The 22,398-nt window shown below is 36.1% G+C and overlaps 1 protein-coding gene across 1 annotated transcript in view; it reads left to right on the top strand.

Annotated features, from left to right (window-relative positions):
* LOC134854483 (uncharacterized) overlaps window positions 1–20,987 on the top strand; it is a 562,741-nt gene extending 541,754 nt beyond the window's left edge. The window contains exons 4-7 of the mRNA XM_063870746.1: window positions 9,674–9,850; window positions 13,028–13,241; window positions 17,354–17,483; window positions 19,936–20,987. Of these exons, the coding sequence (XP_063726816.1) occupies window positions 9,674–9,850; window positions 13,028–13,241; window positions 17,354–17,483; window positions 19,936–20,697 (1,283 nt within the window). The 3' untranslated portion in view covers window positions 20,698–20,987. The remainder of the gene's footprint in view (window positions 1–9,673; window positions 9,851–13,027; window positions 13,242–17,353; window positions 17,484–19,935) is intronic.
* The last annotated feature ends 1,411 nt before the right edge of the window (window positions 20,988–22,398 follow it).

The following is a 22,398-nucleotide window of genomic DNA, read 5'->3' as shown; positions in this document are numbered from 1 at the left end:
TGCCGCAATTAGATAAAGTTAGAAGATAATCTATTTTTCGTCGTAGTTTTGTTTCGATTTAAATATCCGGGAGGATGTAGTCTCATGACTGCGGTCTTTGCCGACGTCTTTCAACATCCTCTCGTCTGTCTCTAGTCCTCCTTCGCTCGGGTGAGCGAGAAGGGGGAGGTGGTGGTGAAGGCGGTGGCTCGGGCTCGGGTGGTTCCAGGTCCGCCTCGAAATCCAGGCATGCTCCAAAAACGAACAGTAAAGAAATGTTGAGAAAAGCGAATTTGACAATCTCGACCAAGAGGATTTTGTACTTGTGGCTAGCTTGAGAAATGACCCTTTAATTCTTTTGTTTAACTCGTTTAGCATCTAATATATATATTTTTTAGTCTAACGATACTTGAAACCAATGTCTTTATTGCCAGAGTAACAGTCTATCGCTTAAATGGTCGAATAAACGTTTACAAGGGACATTTCTATTGCACCTTTGTACGCGATGAAACCAACAGTAGTAGTTTTGATTGAAAATGACATCCAATCTACTACCAGACAGCAGTAGAGAGCCATGAAACCCATGACTACAGCTGCCAACAGACACCTCTGGATAGGAACTGGACCACGGATCATCATGGACACAAAGAGTGCAAGGAAAAGACCTAAACATAAACTGTAATAACAGAGAAGGGATCGCATTCTTGAATGGCGTATTGAACTAATGTGGTAATATAAACTACAGTTTCTGAAATGTAATCCGTTGCAATTGGGAAGCAAGATTCATCCGCTAAGTTTCCAAATAATGAGGCTTTTCCAAGCATTGCTGAAAGTGTGAATGTAACTAGCCTAAATTTGCGACTATCTGGATGTAGAACATGATAGTGGCCACGTTAGCTTCTGCCACCAGGCCCTCCCTCTTGATGGACTCTGCCATGTTCACATATCCTGTAGGCGCATCTAAAACAAACCACAACATGCAACTGACTATTTGCATGTCCATCCCTTCAGTCAACTTGGACACTTAATTTCTGGTTTGTCTTTCAAGAATTGCAGTAGAAAACAAAGGTTTTCTCAAATAAAAGAGTGGTGTACAATTGTAACCTTGCTTAATACTTGCTTTTGGCTCCACTCTTGGTGAAGTTGGGCGACTTGAGGAATACCCATGCGATGTTGAGTAAGAGCGAAGCAGCGGCACATATTGTGGCCATGATAAGCAAAATCCTCCCCACCCCAGTCACTTTCCTGCGCCGCCTGCTGATGTAGGGAACTGAGAGGTGGACGGAGACCCACGTGAGGAATACTGCACTTGGGTGGAAACAGAACAACGAGAGTATGCGAAGCGCATCATTTGCATAGAAAGAAAATATAAACTGTCAGGTCTGATCAATGATGATATCAATGGCTTCGAACAGAAACGTTGATTTAATGTCCCTTGAGACATTTTTTATCTAACGTTTTTAAGGACAGGTTAAAAGTCATAGAAATTGTAGGAAAAAAGCAATAATAAGATGGCGCCGAAAATTTAATGGATGATTTTTAAAATTTATTTGCCAGCGAGGTATAGTAATGGCAGTGTTAGTGAAACTAGAATTTCTAATGCAGCTTTACTTCAAAGAGAACAGTTTGTGATTTATGTGAGAGTTATCGAAGAGACCGACCTAGGTTGTTGATTCCGAATGCGACCACTACTAGCACCACAGGCAGTAGCATCTGCAACATCCGCAACACACAGAACAGCCATGCTGCTGCCATCAGAGTGTAGAACTGTACTATGATGAGAGCACCTGTGACCACCTAGTCGAAACAACAAAGAGTGAACCTACGTTGAAACACCACATCTCAGTCAGAAGCCAAATTCGGTTTTGCAATTGTATATTGGCTATACTTTAGCTGTGCGATAACAGCTTCACTTCAATGTAATATTTTTCCGAGGTTGATTTTTCTGTGTAAAATGAAACTAAAAATGAAACAGTTTCTATTTCTAAAATTCAATATGGGTGATTTTTTTTCGGTTAAGTATAAAAAAGGCGATGATTGAACTTAAAACTTCAATTTTGTATGTGTAGGCAAATTAGATCCACTGCGAAATTGAAGGAACCAGATGATTACCTGTATTGCTTTCTCCCGTTTTTTACACGAAGGAACCAGCAGAAGAATCAGTAAAAGCAGGATGGTCACACCAACAATATTAGAAATGACCAGAAACAGTCAAGTACTCGTTTAGAATGTATTCGTTCCTTAGGATGTCAGTTCAGAATTCAATTTGAATTGAACGCTTATTCAGTTTTCCCATTTTCGCGGAGAATGAATTAAACTGCAAATGAAGTTTCTGAACTTTTGCTTCCTTAGAAAATCTTATTAGATTAATGTCCGTATGCAAATGTTTTTTTTTTGTAAAAAAAATCTCAATCCGGTAGGATGTTTGGGGGTAGACTAAATCATCCTGAACGAGTACCCAGAAAAGCTCTGGCTGCCAATATTCTGGACATGAAAGGCTGGTCTGACTTGTATTTTTTCGAGTCCATTGCCCAGATGCCAAAAATGGGTGATTCGTATTCCTCGCCATAGTTGTAGTCCCTGGATGAGTGATGATCATTTCAAGATTCCTTTAAAGAATCCGTCAAATGATCCGTTTTTTGTTTATTCATTTAAATGCAGAATCCTTGAAAGGATCAAATTCAGAATTTAACTATTGAGCTACTGATTTTGTAATCTAGATTATTAACTAAATGATCTTTTAAAACCATGTTCATCTTGAAATTGATATTAAGGCTTTAAAATTTATTTAAATGGCATCACTGTCCTGGATCCATTTCCAACTGCACCTCCAGGGTAATCGTATCGTGTCATTTGTAATTTAGAGACTGTCTTCGCGTAGTTTCCCAATTCTGGTCGAAAGAGTCCAAACAAGTTGTAGATTGTCTTTTGGGACTTACGGCTCCTTATTTGAAGTTCTAAACAGAAACAAGAAATGCCGGCTTTGTATTTTTTCATTTGTGAAGTCTTGTTTTGGTTTTTGAAAAAGTTTAAACTATGGTACAATTAAACTATGGTATAATAGCATCCTAAAATCTTCTAAAACAGTTAAAGCTTAGTTACGCTTGCGATTAGCTGGCGTTATCAAATCGGAGTCCAGACTTTTTTTGGACTTTCAATTGTTTTTACAGAATCATTTGAATTCTCAGTTCATATCTTATCAAAATCAAAGCGTTTATCCGCTCATGTGGCGTACAGAAAACGCAAATTGCTGTGAAGACAAGTGTCTAATTCGAATTCGATCAGAGCCTGTTTTTTTGCTAACAAATTGTTCCGCGTGTGGAAAATCTCAATTGTTTGTCGGTTTGATTGTCATAGTTCGAAATTTTCCTTTGGTTTCCTACTATAATTGAAAATATTTCAATGTATTTAAGTTTATGTGCATTTTGTATTTGTTAAAACTTTTTTAAAACAATTTTGGAAGTTATTTTGATTTTTCGTTGGGTCTCGGAGTTTCTTTTTTTATTCAAAAAGCAATATAACGCGTCTTATGAAGATTTTGAAATTTTAGTGGTAATGAACGTCGTGAAGACTCTTTTATAGGTCGTATTGATTTTTTCTTGGTTTTTTTTCGAGGACAGTTTTTAAAATCTGCAGAAAAGTCTCTAATAACTACAGATGTGCATTCATACATATTAATGGATTTATGAATTCACCTAGGTGTATATGCATTTTTTGAGTTCAATTGAAGTTCGTCTGCTGAAAGTGACGTAAATAGCACTCTCCAAATATGAACGTGGAAATGGCCCGAAAAAATGTGAACGATTTCCTGTTACGAAAGTGGAATTTAATTTTTTGATTTCCAGCGGAATCAGAACTTTACTTGATGATCCAGTTTACTCAAATTGGGTGAATGTTATCTAAAAAGTGCCAATCATAAAAGGCATCTATTTTTTCTTTGAAATTTGAAAATTGATTTAATTCAATGTTTACTTGTGTTTATTACTCTTTTCCAATCCTCGATTGGCTATGTTTCTTTATTGTTGCAAAAAATTGAAAATATTATATCTGCCTAGACTACAGCGTAAAAATTGTTCCAATTTTCCTCCTTCACAAAAATTTGACTCGCTTGTTTACGATTCGCTGAATGCTTTCTACCAGGCCTGCCAACTAGTTCATTTTATTTGAACTAGTTCATATGGTTCATATTTGTTTCATATTTGAGCCAGAGTCCATATTTCATGTTATTAATTGTTTTTAATGAGTTACACGTAGTGCGTCTATTTTATATAGGTTTTTTATACCTTCGTTTTTTCGAAAGTTGATTTTTTTCAGAGAATGGGAAAATGTACTGTGTCATCAGCTCTACTCGAGGGGTTTTCTTGGGCCAAAGCAGAGAACCAGGACCAAGTCCGATGCAAATTGGATAATCGCGTTTTTCGGATTTCACATGGGCGATTCGATCTAAAGCAACATGAAGAGACTCAGCTCCACAAGAAAGCGGTAACTGCGCGCGCTGCAACTCCCCACATTAGGACAGCAACAGCTTCTCAGATTGAGAGCGCTTATTATTCATGTTCTTGATAATGTAGTGAACGGCCAGTCTTTCGCTTCCAGTGATTCGGCATCCAGTGCTAGCGGGAAGTACAAACAAATGTTTCCCGATTCGGGCCACGCTAATATTAAATGTGGAAAGACGAAAGCAACCTATGTGGCAGTTCACGGAATAGCCCTATACGCTCGCACTATTTTGAAAACTGAAGTCAAAGACAAGTTCGTCGGTATTCATCTCGACGAAGCATCTTATAATGGTAAAACAAGGGTTGAACTCTGGGTTGTTTACTATGTGGACGGTGTTCGAAAAAAATCGATGTTTGAGGACCATGGAATTAATTGTCAATGTTAATGCTGACTCTTATGTGTCTACAAATACCAAATCGCTTTCTGATTTCAAGCTCGTGTCATCGCAGATTATATTTGATGCAACTATTGATGCTCTCGGATTTTTCGACCTTCCACTTCACAAAGTGCTATACGCAATGACTGATAACTGTAGTACGATGATTGTGTGACGATCAGCATCTGAAAGATATTCTGAAGTTCAAAAACTTGGGGGTCCATTTGGATCAGACAGTTCTTCATGTTAAACCTATTTATAATCTGACAAAAGCTTTGCAGGGCCCTAGTTTGACTGCATGATCAACTGTCCTTGATTTTGATAGTGGCTAGTCAACTTCTACAACTTATCGGGTTGTCTTTGGATATAAACCCTAAGAAGTATGCTACCGATCTCTACAAGAAAAACAGTAGCAGAGTTGTTGTGCCCCGCCTGTGAACATAAAACTTTTCTGTTCAAATGTTCCTATAGTTCAGTCGGCTCTGTATTCGCTTGAGAAGCATGTAAAACAGTCCATGATTGTGTCATGGAACAAACTTTGCAGTTACAAGTTTTGCTCAAAAGGTTTCAACCTTTCCTTGTCAACTCTCTGACTAAGAATTGTCATATTGTTTTCATGCAGCTTTCGGAGATTGAATCTCCTCCCAAAATTGCCCGATTGGCTAATTTTTTCGGCCTAATGAGTGTGGATGTCCTAGACCAGTTTGCTGCTGCTAAGCTGTGTTTGAATTGAAACTTATCCTTGCGAGAGTGCTTCGAGAAATCACTGTTGCAATAGTGGAAGTCTTTGGGATCTTTATGTGAGTTTGTGTTGCTAGTTTGCCCACATAACATGAACACCGAATTAGGGTTCTCGCGCTTGAAGTTCGCTTAGAGTCAATACCAGAACTGTTTTTTGCCAGAAACATACGGCAGTGTGCGTATCATTCAGGAAGTCTTTAGCCGCGAAGATTTCGAAAAGGCGTTCAATTTTCGAGCTGAGTTATGTGACAGTTCGCCAAGCAGCTTCTGAATATAAGAAATCCACTGAGTCGAATGTAAAAGAAAATTCACGGAAAAGAGGCATGCTGAAGATTTGCGAGAGGAACTGCATGTTTTCAAGCGAATGACTCCTTTAGCTCTCAAGAACCAGCTGAACGAAATTGATTCTAGCATTGAAGCGGCTAAAAAAAGCTCTTGAAGCTCTTGAAAAGAAGAAGGAACTGCTCCATAAGCAACGAACTGTTTCTTTGGTCACATTGGATCAACAGTCTGCAGTTGTCATTGACTCAATATTTGTCAAGAAATAAATGGTTTAATTGACCATGTTTTTCTAAAAGTTATGCTCTTTTAGGTTCATATAAAGTTTTTCAAGGTTTGGTCCCAGGTTCATATTTCGTTTTATAAAAGTTGGTAGGCCTGCTTTCTACTGGGTACTTAATACTTGAATTTTCTTTTTATAAGGAAAAACCTAAATTTTTCGAGATTAAATTTCACTTTTGTAAACCTTAAGCTTTAATTCAAAAAGGTCATATATTTTCATTTTGAAATTTGACTTCTAGGTTCGAAAGTGGATTTTAGTCTTTAGATTTTACAGCAGGCTAAAAATTTTCGCTGTCGGTCGAGTTTTTTTTTCCAATTGAGTTAATTCTATCAAGAATGTGTCAGTAGTAAATTGTTCTTAAAATTCGACAAGTTTTAAGCTTTAATTCAAAAAGGCCATGTTTTTCTTTTTGAAGTTTTTAAGTTGAAGTTGTTTCAAAAAACAAATCATTTGTTTCTCTTTCCTTGTGTTCATTGACTGACTCTTTTCCAACTGTCTGTTGGCTATGATTGTAGATTTATAGTTTTTTAATGTAGATTTTTTCCGACTTAGTGGCCTCCGCTTCGTTTTTTTCGTGTTTGAGTTGCATCGCAAATGGTGCGAAGCCCTGCTTCGCCTGTGTCAAAGTTCTTCACACGCATTTCAATGTAACTTTACTCTTGAAGTGTCTATTTATAACCAGAGACGAGACTGAAAATGCCGTCATCTAATATCACATTCGGCGACTGTTAGGTTTATTCGCTTGATAAAATCCATTCTAAAAAATTGTTTCTTTCTGCTTTGTGAAATCATCAGAACAACAATATTTTAATGTTGTTTTGATCATTTGTTGATGAGATTTCTTGATGTAGACTAAGAAATAAGATGAAATCATAAACAATTGAAGTTTATTCGCTGAGTCTGAATGAAATTGAAAAGTGGGTGAAGTTGGGTTTTGTTCTCTCACCGTATGTCTCTTCTTGCTCGACCCCATCCCCGCTCTCGTAGTTCTCGAAAGGGTTCTCCTTTTCTGTGGGGAGCAGATTCACAGTCAGGTGACCCCCAAACTGCACCCCCACTGTTACCAACTGGGCCACGAGACAGATCACCACAGGTACACTCACTTTGCCCCCCATCAATCACCCAATTCAATTGGGCTCTCAATCAGCACAAGAGACAGTTGAAGCGATATGTAGAGAGAACGGCGTGGCCATGGTATATGGTGACTGTTAATAGTGAATTGTCGACTACTTGAGTTTTAATCGTCTCCTCTATATGAAAAACCTAGCCTCTGTCTTAATCAACCCTTGCTAGTGTTGTGATCCAAAACCAACAAAAAAATTTGGGCGTGGGGTGTTTTGAAAATTCAATTTGGTTGCCCTGAATTTACCGTTTTTTGCGTGTAATCCATGGGGTAAGATTATCCAGTCAATATTGCAGGCTGGGGATCTACTTAACAATCGCCCCCCGTATGGTATCTATTAAAGAATTGCCACTCTCTGTAAATGAAAGTAGTTAGCTAGCACAAGAGCGTTCGATTTACAATACGAATTTTGCTGCATTCTGATTGGTCGAAAATTCTTGAAGGGGGAGGGGGTAATTGTTAAGAACATCGCAGGCTGAAAATATGGGCCAAGTTCCAAAAACAATTTCAAAAATTTTGTTTGATTGCTTTATGAAAGCGAGGTTTTGGTTGCTGGTAATGCTTGGAAGAAAAGTGAAACTCAAGTGGAAACCCGAAGATGCGCATTAACTGTTTTGCTCCTATGTTACTGTAAACTTCAAAAAGCAGAAAAATAAAAATAACTGTAATGGGCACGTGCTGATTGATTACAAATTTCCTTGCAAGATTTGGAACCTATAGTAGAGTCAAGACATTTTTATTCTGAAGTGTGGTCATCATATTGTGTTCAAAATAGACTGAGGACGCACATATTAGTGCTTCTTTTTTCTTTTTTACCTACTTATTAATCGAAATTTATAGTGACTAAGTGTCAAATTCATAATGTGTCCCTAAATCTATGGTAGCATCCGGAAAAGTTGGCTTGTTAGAAAAATCCAACATGGACATCTCTCATAGATATCAACTGATATCAAGAAGTAGCCTCACTGAAACTCAGAGAAATCTCAAAATGGGGATATATATTTAATGATTACCTCCCTAACTGTGTTTTTCATCAACAGTAGGGCAGCCTGCCGTTACGTTTTTCTTTATTAGATGGTGTGTCTAATTTTTGAGACAACCGATGCGTGTGAAACTATTAATTCAGACGTGTCTGACATAATTTAAAGGTCATAAAATGCTTTTTCAGTCACGGACGAGAATCGTGTCTTTTTCTGATAGATTGGGACCAAGTTAACATCCTCCCCCAAGGAGGGAGAAGAGGATGTTAACTTAATCCGGTTTTTGCTTAGATTATTCTCACTTGAGAAAGCGTTACGAAAGTTGCTCTGCTTTGCATTGCAATTGGCGATATCTGCATTAGAAACAGACGAATAGTTCTATCGACAGGTTTTTTAAGCTTCATCATTTATGTACCAAAAATGGACTACTATGCTAGACAGCTCTACTTTCTCAGACATGTAACAGTGTTTAAATACAATCCGGTGGACTGCAATTTCTGAAGCCTTTTTTCCTGTTCTGATGCTTTTTTACTCCAAATGGAGGCTTAGGTCGACAATGTATATAATATTTGCGTGGTGTTGGATTGAATGTTGAAAACATAATCTGAGCTGCCTTGCCTATCCCAAAATTCTCGTGCTCTAAATCGTTTTTACATGTTCCTTTTATGTTCGCTAGATAACAAGCCAAAGAGTTTTAACCAGCCCAAAATACACGCTTTGTTTGTATGGCTCTTCTTTCTTGCCAATCAAAGGTCTGTCATATCCATGGTCAACTTGTAAGAAATGAATGCGCGAGCAAATTGTATTGCAATACCAAAGAAATTGGGTAGTAAAGAAGAGACGCTGAATGAATGTTTCTGTTTTTTTGTGGAATATACAGGAGCGTGTTGAATAAAGATGGGACCAAAAAGATAGCTTGAGGTATCAAAGAGTTGGGTTGGGTTGGGTTGAGCGAAATAATTAATTGCATTTATTCTCGGGATATGATAAAAATTAGAAACATGTTCGCGATAACAACCTCAATGTTATTGTTATTCAGTACCCGTAGCAACCTGAAAATCGCCGTTCGGTTTACTGGAAATAATTTATGGTTCTTGCAATGAACATGGTTCTGGGATTCCAAAATAGTAACTGTAATAATTTGAAAGGAGGAACCTCAGCCAACTCTACGTATCCTGTGAATGTGCTATCAAAGAAACTAGGACCTGCTACCTTATGATTTGTCAGTGAAGCGAATTGTTTTCTGCTGAAGTTTATTTGAAACTTCAATTTTCGAAGACGGTATAAACCCAAGCGAGGAGCGCGAGTGATAAGTGGTTTTTTAATGTATTTTTTGTCTATGATGAGTAAGTGGTTATCTATGTGCTCGTATTAGTACAAATATATGTCAACAAATGTATTCATTTATGCAGGAGTGGCGGACGGTGTTGGCGGATGGCGGGACTACGGGGTGGATGCGAGTGTGTTCCCCCGACACCTCATGCAACAGTGTGAGCGGGTAGTGAAGGAGGGCAGATTCCAGTCCCACAACCCCTCCTCCATCCTCAGTGGGGGCTACGACGCCATGGCTGACATGAAGCAACCCATTAGTTAGTCATCATCTATCTATCTACCTATGTATCACTCAGATGGAACTTCGCATCTTATGGTTGTGAAAGTTAATTGGTGATTTTTTGAACGAAATTTCACTGTTGCGTGTTTTTCTGTTTTAGTAGTGTAAAAAAGCAGTTCAATGAGATTTTTATCTGAAATTATCCGGAAAAAATGATCTTGTTTTGATAGCAATTTTTTAAGCCTCAATAAATTTTAAAATTCCCCGAATTGATTTTTTCAAATGAGCCTTGAGAATCATAAGTGTATAAGAGAATAATGAAACAAAGATAAATCATTTTTGTTCCTCAAATCTGTTGGGAATAATTTTTTTCAGGATCATTTTTTTAACATCCGCAAGTTTCATTAGTATCGCAAGTTTTTAGAAGAATATCCTTTTTGTTACTTTTTGGAGTCGATGAACGGAGTGAAGACTCTTATATAATTCTTGATAATTTTTTGGTTTTTTTAAACTTGATCACGGTACTTTTAGATTTTTTTTTGCGGTTTGACTTTTGATTTTTTCGAAGTTCTTTCCATTTCCGTTGTGAAAAAGAAGGCAAACTCTACCATTGAAGTTCAACAGTGTGGAGGTCACGAAAAATTTGATCGAATTCTAGTTTCGACAGTGAAATTTATTTTTCAGATTTTATAGCTGAGTAAAAATTTTATCCATTATACAGTTTTCTGAAATTGGGTTTGTTTTATCAAAAAAAAATGCCAATCGTAAACTGTTTTTGAAATTCAAAGAGCTTCAAAGCCAAAATTTTTGTTTATTTTGAATTTCAAAAAGCATTAAAAAAATTTTCTGTTTACTTGCGTTATTGACTCTTTTCCAACTCTATCTTGGCTACGTTTGGTTTTTCCGCGGATAAAAAAGATGAAACTATTAGCGTAATTATAAAAGCATTGCAAATTAATATTTTGTTTCTTTGCATAAAATGGCACCTAACAGGATAATTTGAGGTTCTAATTTGGAACTTTCATTGGTATAAAACATTATTTTAGCAAATTCAGCCTTCATCAAATTTCTCGAAAACTGGTCATTACACAAACGTCAGCTTATTGTAATATTAAGAGCCTTCTTTTTTTCTAACCTAAGTCGCAAATTTTGGTGCTACTTTTCGGGCACCTTAACAGCTTTTTGATAGCATGTGCTTTGAAATTCGAATGTTAATAAATTAACACAGTTGATGCATTTTTAATTCATCAAATGAACCGAAAAAGCTGTTTGTTTCAAACAGCATAATAATGAAAACTCGATAGCAGAAATATTCCATTTAAATAAATATAGCAAACTTTTGAAATGTATATATTTTATATATAACGTGGTTTTATGCTTTGCTCCACATCCAAGTTAGTGTGGATGCCTTCAGTTTGTTATATTTCAAATTATTACTTGCAAAGTTGTGTTTATTTGTAATTGGTGCCATTTTTGCTGAATTGCATTGGCAGTTTATTGGCATATGTAGCTGCTTTATTCGTGACTAGTGTTTGTCGGTGTTTAAGCTTGCGTGGTTGGTTTGTGAGACTCAAGATGTCTTGATTTCAATAGGTCGCAGATCGAAACCTAGACCCAACCGAATTTTTGCTGATTTGAGGCTTATTTCTATTTTTTCTTATTGTATTTTCTAGAGCTGCTTTTTGTCGTGTTCTCGCTGGTGTTCGCGAAGCTTCGCCTTGTGTTAAACTTGTGTTTTTTTATCAAATCAGAGCATAGTTTTTTTCGAAGCTAACACTGTCGATTACAATCACTAAATCATCGCAATTTCTCTTTTCAGCTCTGTTTTTGCCAACCAAAAGACAGAGATTTTGCAGCATATTTGGATTTTATTTATCCGGTTAATTTACGGGGTTTTGCTATATTGCATAGCAATTTAATAGCATGCGTTTTATCCAATTTTTTGATGGATAATGTTTGACAATATCAATCGTTGTTGGAACAGTTTTTCGAAAATAAGGCTCTGTGTTTGAAGGGCGTATGTTCGATTCAAGAAGACGGCAATGTTTTCAAATGTTTTTTAATTTTATATTTGCTTTTTGCAGATAATTTGTGGTGTTCTGTCCCTTGTGTTTAAGAAATGCTTTTTCGCCTCTGTCTCGAAGTTTGTTTTGTTTATGTTGCTCGAAAATTTACCAACTACGATGTTTTTGTAATTTCAATTGTTTGGCTGAAAATGGTTATTTGCCTTCAAAAGTTTCTCCTTATGTTATATCGACATAGTCTCCTCCTATTGCTTTTTCGAAAAGCGAAATTTGTTTCATGGGCGTGTGTGCTTTTTGTGGGGGCGCATAAAACTTCCTAATGCTTTATGACTCGAAGTTTTTTGACTACCGTTTTTTTTCTACGCGCGCTCGGACAAGTATTGTTTACTAAAATGGCGCTTTTTTTGGCTTCCATACTACTTAGACGTTAAAAATGGGTTTTCTTGTCATTTTAACCTAAGGTTGGACTTCATTCAGGCAATATGGATAAAAAAAATTTGGCGGATCTAGCATTCGAAATGTTTTAACTAGGCATTTTTTTACTTGCTTTTGTCTCATTTTTGAAAAACGAGTAGTTTTAAATCATTTATCTACATGTCAATTTTCAAAAATCAACAACAAAGCTATTGAGCATGCATAATTTTGGTGATTAAAAAGTGAAAGGTTTTCTTGTAGAAGAGATTTGTGATTTTTCTCTAAAAAGGGTAGTACACGTTTGTAAAATACTACAATTTGATAAAATTCGTTCAATCATGATGAAGAGTTGGCTTTTGATAGCTACTAACTATTTAAGAAATATCGCGGGGAGAGATTTTTGGCGTTCGGTGATTTTTCAATTCGCAAACTAATTTTTCAAAGCGGATTCGACGCTTCGAAAGAATTTATAATTTATAGACGTATTTATGGCTTTCGTGATGTTTCGATATAATTACTTATGTAATCTAAACAATAGAAGTAGAAGCCTGTTTTTTTGTGAAAACCCATCCAACCTAGAAAAATTTGAATTAGCCGTTTTCAGATATTTTTTGTTGGTTTATTTTTTCTTCTGTGCTACTTAATTAGGGCCTTGCTTTTACTTTAATCTGATGAATCCTTAATACTAGCTAAATATGATTTACATAAATATTCCTGATTGTTCCAATATACTGACTGCTTGGTTGTTCGTCTCTATATGTTCGCATGGTGTTTAGTTGGCAGTAGCACAGTGTGTATTGTGGTACTGGAACGACTGAGGAACACTCTCTACTCTGCTAATCTGGGCGACTCCGGCTGTCTGGTGGTGAGAGGGGGCAACATAGTCCACAGGACAGCCGTGCAGCAGCACTTCTTCAACACCCCCTTCCAACTGGCCATGCTGCCCCCACCTGTACCAGGAGAAGCGGCGGGGGGCATACTCAGCGACAGGTAACACTCTAAACACTAGTGCACAATCAAATCAAGCATACAAGCACACGGAGTTTAGGAAATTAGACGACAAGCAAATTAGACGATCAGAAAATGATGGAATTTAGACATTTACTTGCGTGAAATTTGTTTTATTTCTTGTCTAATTTCCTAGGCCCCCCACACACACACACTGAGTGTGAGTTACTATTTGTTACGGTTACAGACAGGCGCAGATCTGTGATTTTTCCGAAGGAGGTTTAAAAATGATGCAACATTTTGTCGAGCTTTTGTAGCCCCCTGCCTAGATCCGATTCTCATTTTTCCGGACATATAATTGGTTCATTTTTTTCATAGCACCACACCAATTTGATGGTCTCCCACAAAAACCACAACTTGGATTGCTGGAAAAGGGTATCAAAAAAGATTACGGCTCAAATGGCATTGTTCATAATTGCTATAAACATTTCAAGAAAGTTTTAAATGCCATTATTTTTGAAATATTGACTTATGGAAAACCGCGGTAGATCTTGAGTTACTGCAATATGAGATAACCCGAATATGCATTAGACCAAACTAAAATCTAACTTTTACCAATTTTGGCAGATTTTTGAAATACTCTACCAATAATCGACAATGTCGAGTCTTTAGGCTTTGGCCATCTGCTTTATGTTGCTAACCATTGCGTTTTGGGTTTGCGTTTTTCGCCGAAAAACATTAGCCTAGAATCTTAAAGATTTGAAGGTCTAAAGGAAGTTTTTATTTTCAAGTTTTGTTCCATTTTGACTACACACTTTTGCCGTTTACTCGTTCGTTTGTTCTGAGTGTCCAATGTCGTTATAAACGTTGTGAAATTTTCGTGGAAATTGGTGGAACCAAGTTTTTTCGAAATACATGTACTCAAATCAATAGTTGAATCAACAACCTTGATGAATCATAGTGCAATTTAAAAAATCGTAAAAGCCTTCTCGCAGTGAATTTTTGAAAAACTTGGTGCAATTATCTTTTTTATTAGGTTTTCAAGTAAGATTTTTGTGATGATTAGTATAAAGAATTGTGAAATCGGCGAATTTATCCATTAATATAAGTCAACGAATTTTCATTCAGTCGCATTATAGGAGAAAAAATGAGTTTGTTTGTAGTTTTGTTGATTTTTTAAGTATCAGTCATGTTTTAAATTATCACCTCGTGCCTTTTTTAACAATCTCAATTTGGCTCATTTCGCAAATCTGATACTTTTACTAAGGAATTGGTTATATGTGATGAGAAATTTTTTTACCTTGTTCACAAAATTTTCATCTTGAAAATAGTCTCATTGCAACAGTTGCATGGAAGACAAGCCATTAGGGAATTTTTTGATTTTCATGCCATTGACACGCAATCGTTCCAGATTGAATCAATCTATTGTCAGATGTTAAATTTTTCAAAGACCTCCAGAATTAGTTAAATTAGTGAGTGTTTCAATCTCGTAGGACAATAGCTTCGATAGTATTTAGCAGCACTTTGTCAGTATGCCATTTCCCACAACGCTTCCGTTTTCTTGCCCTATTCAAGTCAATTAAAAATTGACCTGATTGATGAAATGAAATCCATGCTGTAGTAAAAACAAGTGGCTGGATATTTCTAAGTTTTAGGGGTGCAAATAATGTCCGTTGTTTTTGTGACAATTGCATATTTTAGACTTGCCTGAATCGTTCATATAGTTTTCTAAGCTTTTTAATTAAAACCATTGATAACCATTGCAAGCGAAAGAATTGGATACTTATATTACAGAGAAGAGCTAGCTTTGTTCGCCGCATTTTTTAAATATATTTTGATTTTTAACTAGCTCTTGGAAAGAAACAAAGAATGTATTTCTCTAACAAAAATAAAGATACAATATTCTGAAACATGGAGAGGACAGATCAGGGGATATTAGGATCAACTAAGCGTCTGCCCCTACAAGTTGTATAATTTATGTAAAAATTAAACAAAAAAATTCGTAAGAATTTGAAATCTATTGCGAAATTTGGGGCAAATTGCGTCCAAGTTTTTGTGACTTCAAACTGACACTTGGCTATTTTTTTTGGCTTGGTTTCATGAAAAGTGGATGCTGACTTCTGTTGAGTATGTTTTTGGTTCTTAAAAGTGTAAAAGAACGAAGTTATTTTATTTTAAATAGGTCTTGATGATTTTTGTTGTTCTTAAATCTTAAAATCTGATCACGCTCATTTTTGATTTTTCGCGGTTTGACTTTTGATTAGTGAAAATGAAATCAAACTCCTCTATCGAACAGCAAAAGTGTAAAAGTCACGAAAAACGTGATTGACTTCTAGTTTCGAAAGTGGCATAAAATTTCAGATTTCAGTGCGAAATTAAAGATTTACTTATTGATCCAGTTTTTTAAATTCGGTTAATTTAAAAAAAAAGCACCAATCATAAATTGTTCTTGAAATTCAAGGAGCTTTAGGAGCATTTTTTCGGTAAAATTCAAAAATATAATAAAAGTATAATAAAAGTTCATAAGTATAATAAAAGTTTTATAAAATATCAAAAAAAGTATCAAAATTGCTATATTCGAAAGCTAGAAGATTTTGGAAGATCAATAATTTCTACAGATATAATAACCCTAAGGGTGATGTCCAGTCGCATTTAACCCATCGGTGCATTTTTTAAATCAATAAAATAATCTAAACTTTCCCTTTCATAAAAAGAATGATTGTGCATTTCTAGCGACTTGTTAAATTTTGGATTCCTGAACTACGAAATACCTCCACCAAACCGAAATTTATAGTTCACCTAGGTTTAAAAAAAGTTTCGTTGATATCCTGCAGTGGTACAATTGGAGACAGTTTTTTTAATAAAGAGTATGAACGTAGTTAAATTTCTTATAGAAGTCGTGGTGATTTTTTTTTTAGGAGTTTGGTTTTTGCAGTTTGGCTTTTGATTTTTAAGATCAGTTGTTTTCGTTTGATAAAACAAATGTTAACTCCTCTACCGAACAGATTTTGACATCTAAATTCTGAAATGGTATTTATTTATCAGATTTATAATTAAAAAATAACATTGATCCAGTTTTCTCACAATTAGGGTTGATTTTATCAAAAAAAATATCAATCATAAACACTTTTTTGGTCGGCTGCAATTGTTCTAGAAATTCGAAGAGCTTTAAGGCTATCTTTGTTCTTCTTTGAAATTCAATAGATTTTTTTAAAGATAATTAGTTTTTGTTCGGCTTACTTGCGTTCCTGGGCTCTGTTTCCAAATGTCTGTTGACTATGACTATGGCACGTGATTTTTAGTGAATAAAGACTGCGTTTACGTTTTTGATCTAGGTCATATCGGAGTTTTCGGATCACATTTTTTTGTAGTAAGAGATCCTTGATTAATTTTTTTTTCAAAATTGATAATTGGTTGTACGTTATTACTCATTGTAATCAATTGATGAGGTTTTGCCATTTAAATTGTGTCTTTTTTAACAACATTTTTGTAATAAAAATTTTGGTACGTATATTATTTCAGTTTTAAATTGGCGCTTGAGTTGACGGCTGCAGTCTAAGTAGCACATTAAGTTATGAGCACAGTTCTTTTTGCAAAAAGAATGTTAAAAAAAACTATTTTCAAAAAACGCACTGTTTTTCGGCGATGTGGAGGGAGATGTAAGCAGCTTCGTGAACAAGTTGAAAACACCTAAATTTCCGTATAACGCATTTTTTAGATACATAAAGTAGAGATTGAAAAATTCATCATCAGCTCTTTACTCTAAATTTGTTTAAAAGTAAAGACAACGTTTTGGAAGTTTTTAAAAATCGATCGATTCACAAGTGAAAGGGCTTTATAATTAAATTTACTTAAACCCAGCTGACGTTTATCGGTGCTAATTTATTTTGCCTGAAAAAATTGTAGATGGAACAAAATTTTAAACAGACATTACTTAAAAAACCATTTTGCTTCAGTGTTGGTTCCGTATTGTCATTTTTGATCAGTGCGTTATGCTTCAGCTTAGAATGTTTCTGTAAATTAGAAGTCGGAGAGGGTTAAATTATTATGCATTATTAAACGCAATTAGTTAAAAGGCTACTGTTGGTGTTCAATAGACAGTTTTCCTTGGCTCTATTTTGGTTGGTTTTTATGGTTTTAAATGTGTTTGACAGGGTGGGGGACTGTAGCGAGGAGAGGTTTCAGCTGCAGGTGGGAGACATTGTGATGGTGGCCACAGACGGACTGTTCGACAACCTCGCTGACTCACACATTCTCAACGAGCTGCACTCGCTCCACAGAAAGGTACCAACATCACCAATCACTTCGTTTTATTCATTCAGTCACTAAATCTATGATGTATTCACGGATTCATCTAGAACTGATGCTAGTAACTATGTACATGATTTGTCCTTCAACTTTTCGGTCAACAAATCTGAACAAAATTAATTAACCTAAAACTGCTCATTTTGGTCTCTGATTTCCACATGCAAAAAGCGTGTCCAAATAAAACTAATTAACCTAAATTGCTATAGTTTTTGACCGGTTTAATTGCTCAAGGTCACCGATATTGCCATCAGTTTGGCATTGTATCTTTTTACAAATAATTCTGACCTTTGAGTTAAGGAGAAAACTTGTATTGAGTTTAGGAGAAAACTTATGAAGGCAAAACTTGCTAAAAATTTTAGCAGAAATAATATGGTGTAATTTGTTTTGCGAAATTCGGGCCCAAAATTTTACCCCAAAAATGGGCCATTTTGGCTTTTCTAAGTTAATCAAAAATTACGCCAAAAATACCCAGTCGATCACAGACATAATTATATCAAAGTGAGCCCCTTACGTAGCCCAACAAACTTTAAAAAGGGTATATTCTCCAAAACATTGTTTAAGTTAATTTATTTTTGTTTGATAGGCAAAAAAGTTCGTTTTTACTATATAAAATGCCAACTTTTTGTTTAAAAACAATTTTTAAACAATTTGCAATTTTTTTTGGAGAATATACCCTTTTTAAAGTTTGTTGGGCTACGTAAGGGGCTCACTTTGGTATAACTATGTCTGTGATCGGCCAGGTATTTTCGGCGTAATTTTTGATAAGCTAAGAAAAGCCAAAATGACCCATTTTTGGGGTAAAATTTCGGGACCGAATTTTGCAAAACAAATTACACCATATTAATTCTGCTAAAATTTTAAGCAAGTTTTGTCTTCATAAGTTTTCACCTAAACTCAATCCAATTTGAGAAAAACGCGTTTTAAATTTCAAGTTAAACGCGTTTTGTCCGGTTAATTTAAATCAGCACTGTAGTTCTTTGAAGTTTCGTGTTTGCCTTTTTGTCGGCATTTTATGTGTTCGTTTCTATTGAAAAATCTAGTGTTGGATTGCTGCTGAATGAAAATTGTTTTGAAGTTAAGGAAAAGTTCTTTGAAGTTTCGTGTTTGCCTTTTTGCCGGAATTTTATGTGTTCGTTTCTATTGTAAAATCTAATGTTGGGTTGCTGCTGAACGAAAATTGTTTTGAAGTTAAGGGCTTGAAGATATTCATATAATCTGACCTCTAAATTCAAATAATCTGACCTCTAAATAAAATGCTCTTTTTTTGGCCGATTTAATTGCTCAAGGTCACCGATATTGCCATTAATTTGGTATTGTATCTTTGTACAATTAATTCTGACCTTAGAAATAGTTCTTTGAAATTTCGTTAGAAATAGTTCTTTGAAGTTTCGTGTTTGCCTTTTTGCCGGCATTTCATGTGTTCGTTTCTATTGAAAAATCCAATGTTGGATTGCTGCTGAATGAAAATTGTTTTGAAGTTAAGGATTTGAAGATATTCAAATAATCTGACCTCTAAAAAGCGCATTTATTTTGGTTTGCTCTTTTGACAGTTCAAATGCAATTTTTATACAAGCGAAGCTTGTGTTATAGTATGAACTCTTTTCTTTTCGAACCTAAGTCGCACATATTTTTGCGGCGCAAATATACTTGCAACAAATGTGTTCATGTTGAAAGTGTTCATTTTTGAAAGTGTTCATGTTGAAAGTGTTCAAGTACAGCCAATGCTAAGGATATTAACACAGACTATTATATTACAAATAACACTTCAGCTTCAAGTTATCATGGATCTGTAGCGTAGAAGTAGGGAAGGAGACAAGCAACAAAATAAGAGGGTTCGAACCTGGTCAGGGTTGGATGTTTTTAATGAAATTTTTTCCAAGTTGACTGGTACTGCTTATGCGTCATAATTGGCTTGTGTCACTTAGCAATTATGTAGACTCATAATTGGCGTGGGTCACTTAGAAAATTTTGTAGACTCAAAGTTTTAAGCATTCAGTTTTTCCCAGTAGCGTTATCGGTGGTGTTTTTGCTTGTGTATGCGAAGTGCAACTTCGCCTCTGTAAAATTTGTTTGCGGTTTCAATTCTGTTTCACAATATCAGCATGGTACAGAATGGTTAACGCGCAATTTATGGGTGGTGTTACTTTAGGGAACCAATTGAATTTCTGTCGGCTTTAGCTTGAATGAAAGCCACTTTGTGAACAGCTGTAGCTCAGTTTTGGAGGAGGAGTTCTTTCCCAGGTGTATGTTGACTTTCGATCTTTTTTTGTTAATTTATGTAAAAAGAATTTTTAAACTGAAGTGTTCTTTCTTCTGTTTCACTGTGTCAAGGTCAGAACTATTTCAGAAAATTAAGACGTCCGATAATTGCATAGTACAGTGTGGATCTTGCTTTGTGGAGTTTTTTGTTTGACTGATTTTTTTTCAGCCTCCTGATGAGAACCTGTTGCGCGACACGGTTGAGCGACTGGCTACCAAAGCGAGGAAGTTTTCTCAGGATCCCCACTACAGTTCCCCCTTCAGCAAACTCGCACGTCTGGAGGCGGGACTCAACATCACAGGGGGAAAACCAGATGACATCACGGTGCTACTATCCTGGGTGGCACCTCCGGGACAACAAGCGAAGACTGTGACATCTACAAGAACATCCGACAGATCCAGTACGGTAGGAACGTCGACAACTCGCACTCGGAGTCCAGTCGGGGGCTCCTCAACAAACTTGCAACAAAACTTCTCGGCTGGTCCGAGCAGTTCGCCAATTCCAATCCCAAGTGTCGCTGCTGTTAATACTGCGGCGGCAACATCAGCCGCGGCATCATCTCAGAGTTTAACTTGCACATCGTCGGTAAACACAATACGAGACCCAAATGGAAGAAGACGCGCCGGTCAGCCGACAGTTGTTGTCGAGTGTTGCGCAAGTTCCTGGCCTGGATCCCAAAGTGGGTTCGGCCTGGAAGACACTTTCTCAGGTGACAGAATATCCACCAGTTTCAGTAGTCTAGATATAAACAACCCCACTAACCAGAGCTATGCTCTAACTGCCAGCCACAGTAGACGCAATAACAACCAGAGCACTACCAATAATGTATCTGAAGTGAAGCCGAAACAGTCCAGCAGGCCTCACAGGTCTTCGTCACGGACTCGAAACGAGAATAACTTTTTCCATGCCATGGATTTTGCCACTATTTAATCTGTACAAATGATGTCTGTGAATTGACTAGAGCGTGAATTCGAGTGAATATTTTAAAATAACCGATGATACACCCAATCACAATAACCAAACCACATGATATAACAAACATTTCCACCCTAGTGACGAAAGGTAAATGGCGATCATGCAAACGGTGAACTTGACCATTAATTTAGAATTGGCTGATGCAATCGGTGCTCATTGTTGAGCACCTCAACCTCGAGGTTTCAATTCGACCAAAGTTCAGCTCAATTCGCTTCAAAAAATCTTTAAATTAGACAATTAAATGTCCAAAATGACTCGAAACAATTAACCTTAAAAAATTGAACCGAAATTTCGAACGTTTAAAGCTATAGTATAAGAAGCAAATTGAGCCATTTAATAGCACAAGTCAAGTTGCATAAGCGAAGGTTAGTTTAAATTATTGTTCAAAGCTATTCAGTTTTAGTGTGCTGTGAGAACATAAGTGCTCTAAACATGTGCTTCTTACTATTAGATTGTATTCGTGCTAGAAATTAGTTCAAAACTCTGGGTCAAAATTGATTTTTTTTATTGCCTTGGGACAATTAATTATTTCAATTGAAACTAGTCTCAATCAAACAGGCAGTGTTTTAAAGACTGAAAAAGTGACATTGAACAACTAAAATTATTCATAAACTTTAAATGCAATTTTGACCTTTCTGATCGAAGATGATTGAATCTAATCGGTAATACTTGTTTTTGTGCATTCTTCTATATGATCTCTAGTTTTTTCTCAAGCCCACTGAAGCAACCTTTGAAGCCATATTTGTACTGCAATTATATTCCATGAACATAAAGGAACGAAAGGAATGGAATTAGTCTACTCTCACTTATATCTTAACTTAGAAATTAAAAATATAGTTTTATAATCACACTTTTTTTCAACCGAAATCGCGCGATGTCGGGGCGTTGAAATTTTTAAAATAAGTGTCAGGCTAAATAGCTTTTTTCACTTGCGAGAGCAAGTGTTTGTGTAATCGGGAGTTTTGATTTTTTTTTCGCGTAGACGAATTTTCTTACCAATGTGGTACTTGAGTGCTGAGGTACTTTCAAGTACTGCTACTTTCAAATGCTACAGTTGTTACTTTCAAGTGAATGCAGCAGTTTCAAGTGACTGCAGTTACTTTCAAGTGACTGCAGCAGTTTTTTTTGCGTTTTTAACGAAAGATTTTTTCACGTTCAAGCTATGTCGTCTGCAAACTGCTTTAAAGTCGTTCTGAGTAGAGATTTATGCAACAAGGCTTTGTTAGCATCATAGGAGAATAAGCTTCAATGGAATTTTGTCCGCTCATATGTTCGATCCTTGAATTGGAAAAATTTTGCTTGATCTTATCTCTGAACGTTCGGTAGATATACTTTTAACGTGATATATAAGTTTTATTTTACTTTTAACCGATGACAGTTTTTTGTTCCGACCATTAGGTCACGAGAAAAACTGGTTTGAAAGTTATGGAGATTTAGTCTAGTTTCAAGCGAGTAACGCGATCGAGCAACGCTCGTTATTACGTTTTTGAGTGAAGTGTATTAGTGCGAACTTGGTTTTTTCTAACCTAACTCGCATATAAAAGTTCGTTAAATTTGGATTATAGCATTTTTTGTTCTAGTGCAAGTCATGCGAAGCTCCGTTTCGCCTCTGACTCAAATATTAAAACAACCTGAGCTACATCCGCTGAAACAAAC

This window comes from Symsagittifera roscoffensis, chromosome 9 (assembly GCF_963678635.1).
Source record: "Symsagittifera roscoffensis chromosome 9, txSymRosc1.1, whole genome shotgun sequence".
Taxonomy (NCBI): domain Eukaryota; kingdom Metazoa; phylum Xenacoelomorpha; order Acoela; family Convolutidae; genus Symsagittifera; species Symsagittifera roscoffensis.
This window is presented reverse-complemented; position numbering and strand designations above follow the sequence as displayed.